This window comes from Vicia villosa, linkage group LG3 (genome assembly GCF_029867415.1).
Source record: "Vicia villosa cultivar HV-30 ecotype Madison, WI linkage group LG3, Vvil1.0, whole genome shotgun sequence".
In the NCBI taxonomy this organism is placed as follows: domain Eukaryota; kingdom Viridiplantae; phylum Streptophyta; class Magnoliopsida; order Fabales; family Fabaceae; genus Vicia; species Vicia villosa.
The window spans coordinates 154,552,249-154,558,165 of record NC_081182.1 but is presented as its reverse complement, the minus strand read 5'-3'; the positions used below and the strand labels follow the sequence as shown (position 1 = coordinate 154,558,165).

General features: G+C 36.9%; 1 protein-coding gene across 1 annotated transcript; it reads right to left on the bottom strand.

Moving 5' to 3' along the window:
• Nucleotides 1–2,090: 2,090 nt before the first annotated feature.
• On the bottom strand, nucleotides 2,091–3,126 carry LOC131659199 (uncharacterized). The gene is made up of 2 exons (XM_058928424.1): nucleotides 2,558–3,126; nucleotides 2,091–2,196 (listed from the first exon to the last, which is right to left on the bottom strand). Exons 1-2 carry the CDS (start codon nucleotides 3,124–3,126, stop codon nucleotides 2,091–2,093), a joined length of 675 nt encoding a protein of 224 aa, XP_058784407.1.
• Nucleotides 3,127–5,917: the final 2,791 nt, after the last annotated feature.

The following is a 5,917-nucleotide window of genomic DNA, read 5'->3' as shown; positions in this document are numbered from 1 at the left end:
CATTTAACCAAATAACTATTTATTTTAATTTAATAATTATTTTAAATAAAATAGATTATTGCCCATCGTGATTAATAGATTTAATCAGAACGAACAATAAATTGGAATTTTAATATTTATAACATATATTAATTTATTTATAAAAAATAATTTATTATTATATAAATAAATATCTAAAAAGAAATTAAATAAAACATATGAATTAATTAAAATTAATTTATTTTATTAGGGTTTTAATTCAATGTGGCAGACTTGAGGGTCTATGTTATGCATATTAGGTTTGCGTGCGTTAGATCTATGTGGCTGATGGTTCTATAGTTCAGACCTGAGGGCGCATGGTAGATTGCTACACTGGCGCAGCAGGTAATCAAGAAACTAATACATTCAAAAAAAAATATGTCAAAGGGGGGGTTCGAACCCGCGCCCTTTTGTATACACACACACACACATACAACAACCACCCAACCAAACGCGCCCCTTTGATATAATACACGCGTTTGATGAATAATAAAGAAAACAAGAAAATATGGAAATCAACCGCGCGCGAAATTTAAACAAACCAATGACACGTTGCCACGCGATCGTCTTCTCCATTTAACCTGTAATTTTCAGAACAAATAGCTACGAAATAGCTACGATTTTTCGTGTAGCAAACAAAACCTGGAAAATAGCGAATCACACATATGCACACATAAATCTTTCGCGACCCTCCCATTACTTTCGTCCAGGATATACGGATTCAACCATGCATCCAATTTATCCTAATTTTACTCCTAATGAAAAACCCCAAATCAAAACCCTGAAACTCAAATCGGCCTCCTATGGCATATCACGTTTAAGGCACACAAACTTCAAACAATCAAACCAGAAACAATCATGGCATCAAGGTAAACCAGAACATACGATCAAAACACTATGAGAATGCATACAACATGCTAATCGAGTCAAAATTCAGAGTGACTTACTTGGGGCTATTGGAGATTATTCTGGGGTTGTTGATGAAGCGTAGGGATCCAAACACGTTCAGGAACCTTCAAGGAAGCTTTTGAAATCTTTTAATCTTGTTGAAACCTTCTGAATCTCTCAAACCAATTCTCAATTTTCTTGCAAATTTTTTACTCTTGAGTTCTTGCTTCTGATCCGAATTGTCAACCCCTGTAATCTTTTGTATCATATCTTCCAAATGAAGCATTTCTAACCTTGGCTTGTGAGAGACAAAGTTGTAGAGAATCCAATTTCCTTCAAAATAGGCTTTGAGTGGGTAATTTTTGATGTTCCATGTGAAAGTTATGGCCAGTCAAAGTCGAGTTGTCTTTCTCCTAAAGAAACCCTAATTTGAACCTTTTGCATTTGTTCATTTCTGAGTTTCTATTGATGGATCATGATCAACCTTTGATCAAATGATGGATATAACTTCACATACTTGATGTTAACCAAAATTGAGAGGTTTTGACTGTGCTTTGATTATGGTTGACTTTTAGGTCAAACTAGTTAACTGTGGATCATCTAAGCTTTTGAATAAGTAATCTTTGGAATTGGGCTTTGACTTTTGACATAGAAGTATCTTTGATCATCATGGGCCATGGAGGGCTTGGTTAGGGATCTTGTCCTGTTGATTTCCTCAAGAGAACCTCAAACCCTAGCTTTAGGAGGCTCTTGAATAGGGGAGTGTAGTTTGGATAGACCCTTAAACCTTGAACCATTGCAGATGAAATGAAGAGGGAAAATTTTGGGGTATGACACTTGGGTGAAGCATAAGATGGAGGGTTAGAGATATTTGTGGTTGGAGGAGGGGTGGCTTTTTCTGGTGAAATTTTTGGTGGAGCTTCTGTTGATACATTATTTGAAATTAAAACAGGAGCAGAACCATGTTCAGAAATAACAATACCTGAAGATTTTTTCTTCTTCTGAGGCTTGGCAGGACCTTCTCCAACAGTCTTATGCTTCTTCTCCTTCTGCTTCTCTTCCTTCCTTTCTTCCTTATTCTCTTCCTTCTTCTCTATTTTCTTCTCTTCTTTCTTCTCTTCCTTCTTTTCCTTCTTATCTTTTCTTCCTTCAGGTTGTTCTAGCTTTCTTTTCTTCTTCTTTTTCTATTCCTCTGTTTCTGGAACTTGATCAGCTGTAGTGACAAGCTTTTTGTTGCTTATCCACACAGGATCATATTCAGAGCCTTCTTCTTTGCAGAGTTTAAGATAGCTGTCAACAACATTAGGATGTTCATTTTTGAAAAATAATTCAAAGCCAGCCAGAGCGGGAGCTTTTCAGGTGAGAATATCATGGTCCACTCTAGGAGGAGCACCAATGGTTTCTATTAAGCTCATCTTCTTCAGAGTGTTAGCATTCATAGTGCTACCACTCGTTGCATATATCTCCTTGATCACCAATCCATCCAGTTTGAACCAGAAGATCTGTAATAATTCTTCCAAAAGGAATAATGTTTCTCTTGAACTTTGTAGACTTCTTTCTGGCTCCCTCCCTAGAGTCTTTCACATGATTCCACATGTGGTTGAAGATTATGTACGGAAGATCCACCTTCTCTTGTTTACCAATACAATACATAATGTATTGTTGGTCCTTGTTCACATAGTTTGAAGAAACAGTTGCTTTTCTATGGTACATGCAACCCAGGAGGATCTTTGCCCAAACTCTGTAGGAATCCTTCAATTCCTTGATGACTGTAGGCTCTTTTCCATCTTTGAAAATTTCTGTGTAAACAACATTCCAATCTGTTCTTCCAATGATTGCTCTAGAAGCACCTTCAACAATTTCCAGACCAAATAATTTTCTGAGAAGATTTTTAGTGATAGATATTTCTTCACCATGAACAAAGGACAAAATTGTCTTTAGTATGATTGAAGCATGAACCCAGAACTCCTTGACCAAATCTGGGTAAACTGGTCCACACAAACGATAGAAGAAATTTTCCCATCCTTGAAATTTCATGTCTTCCATCAGATGAATGTCATGTTCTTCGAGATTGTCAAAATCGACCATCATTTCAGCAAGAACTTCTAATTCATCCATAGGAATTAGACACGTCTTTTGAGGAACATTCTGTTGTTGCGGTTGATCTTGTTCTTGTTGTTGAGAAGATGAACCAACATGTTGTTTAGATGAAGACGCCATTGAAGATTGCTTGAGATTAAGGGGTTTCTTAACTTTAGGGTTTTTGAAAAGAGAGAAGAAGAGACAGAAATGCATATAAGAGATGATGAACGCGTGAAAAGGGTAAAATAAATATGAGATGTGTTTATATAGACATGGACGTGAAAACAAAATGCAATTAACTTCTGAATGGGAGCTGTAACACCCCAAATTCTAGACTAATTATTTATTCAATTATTTTAGTGTGAATCCATGAGTCATTGTGAAGTGTTGAAAATGTGATGATCTGTGATGTTTGAGATTATGATGACTTATGTGATGTCTTGGTGATTCATCTGATGTCGTGGTGGTTTGCGTGATGATTATGTGTATCGATGAATTTTGGCTTATTTTAGAATAATTAGAATAATAAATGGAATTATTTTAATTAGTAAAATAAAATAATATCAGTGTTAGAGATATTAAGCGCAAGAGTGGTCATTGGTGAAGAGTAAGTGAGGGCAATATGGGAAGACCATATTAGGGGTCCTAGGGGTAAAAAGAGAAAAGAGAAAAGAGGGAATCATTCTGTACGATCGAAGTTTTGAGAAGAGGCAGAGGGAGAGAGCTAGGGCACGAAGAACATGGAGGAATACGTAGGGAGAACGCGAAGAGAAATAGAATCCAGCCGTGAATCAAGGTAAGGGGGGACTCTTCCTTTTAGTATCTCTTATGTGGTCTTAGGTAATAGGTAGATTGATGTATGGTTTGATTCAATTAGACATTGGGGTTGTTAGGTTAGGTTGTTATAATTTGGATTGAATTGATGAAGATTGTGTGAACTACTTGGTTAATAATGAGTTTAAATGATGTTTTGTGATGTATGATTGAATGTATGATGATTATATGCCTGTATGTGATGTCTGGGGTCGATTTTGGACTGAAATTAGGTGGAATCGCAGGGTCTGTCGCAGACCTGAGAATTTCTGAAATCGCAGGTCCGCTGAGCGGAGGTCCCAACGTAGTTCGCTTTTGTTTAACGTCGCTAGAGGTCTGCTGAGCGGGGGTCTGAAGGAATTCGCTTCTGCCTTGCGTTGCTGAGCGAACCTTGTTGAACGAGAATTTTTCTAAAACTTTTAAATAACGTATCTTTTGATCCGTGTATCATTTCTTAGTTCCATTTTGGGCGTTGTGCAAGTAATTGAATGTTTTATATGATGAATGATGAATATGGGCGGTGGCCGACTTTATTTCTTTAAAATTCGATTTAATTACTTGATGAGAATTGAACATTGTGTGCATATGAGATAGGTGTGACAATGTATTTGATGTGATGATGAATTGGTTGTGATTATTATTATGATTGTGATGAATGCATGGCTACTTGAATGATATTGAAAACATGTACATACTTATTCGGTGATGTGGTATTGAGATGAGTTGTTCATCGTGATTCGGTGATGTTGTTAAGTATGTTATATGTGTTTCATTCATTCATATGCATTTGATGATGGATCTCGTTAGTGAGTGGATCATTGGTGGCTAATTCCCATTGTGCGGAGATTTGTAAGCAGTCATCGTGTGCCCATGGGGGTGTGAGCGATGAGGATAGTCGTGTGCCCATGTGGGGTGTGAGCGACATTGAAGGGAAGTATCATGGAGAGAAGTCCTGTGAATGTGATTCACGAATTCTGGTACTACATGCATAGTGTCAGTTGTGTCATATGCATTTTGTCATAACATGATTGTATGGATTTCTGTGTTATGTGTTGTAATCTATTATTGTGTGAATTGATGAATAATAGATGTGAATCTAAATATGTATAATTGGGTGAACGGTATATTATGATGCTTGTTGCTTATGAATTGCATAATATTTACTAATTGCGAATGAGACTCTCCCTTACATGTTGTCATTTTGAGATTGAGGAGTAGCGGCTTTAGTGCTCGGTGAGGATGACTCGTAGAGTTTATCCGTTATATTGGGTCGTGTCGGTCATGCTCTGATCTTGTAACACTGGGGGACGATAGTTATAGAGATTTATGAGAATCCTCTATTTTATTTGGTGTTGGATTATATTTCCTTTTGGTTATATTGATGATGTTTCTTATTCCGTTGTGATAAACATAATTGTGTTTTGGTAAATCGTTTCCTAATGAAGCATGACTTGACCATAGTTGGGTTATTTATTTTAAATAATTGTGGCACCCTTGTGTTTATGTTTTTACTCTGATATATTTATTTAAATTGCCGCGGGGTTTATAAGGGTGTTACAATAGTGGTATCAGAGCAGGTCGGTCCGTCCGGCCAAGTTGTCAAGTCAGTTGAACCGTATGACAGTTTAATATTGTCGGTATATTATCCCTTGGTACGTGACATGTGATTGAATCACTATCGGTACTTGTTAGTTTTGTTGCAGGAGTTGGTTTGAGCGAAGTTGGGGAGAAGCTTTGCTTCTCGGAAGAGGTTCAGTTGCAAGTTTGCAAAGAGGATTGCTGTCGTGATGTTTCAGGAATCGAACTTCGGTGATGGAATGTGTTGTTCAAGTTATAAGAATTTTGGAAGCGAAGAGATATGATATGGGATGTTAAGAATGTGATTGATTTGAAGAAGATGAGTTTTGGAGCGGAATTTCCGTAAGCAAAACGCAGGAAAATTTCTGAATCGTTATGAAACTTCGAAAATTCATAACTGGAGTTCTAGACTTCCAATTTGAGTTCCGTTTGAAGCGTCGGAAAGCTAACGAGATGAACTTTATTATAAAAATGGTTGTAGCAGCTGTAACATATTTAATTGTGACAGGATAATGTTGGAAAGAGGTGAAGTTGCGGT

Bases quoted from the DNA above. Each gene is read 5' to 3' on its own strand.
- LOC131659199 (XM_058928424.1), bottom strand. From the start codon at position 3,126: ATGGCGTCTTCATCTAAACAACATGTTGGTTCATCTTCTCAACAACAA. The intron at 2,197-2,557 runs GTATTGTATTGG...TGTTGTTGACAG, and splicing joins AAGGACCAACAATACATTAT to CTATCTTAAACTCTGCAAAG.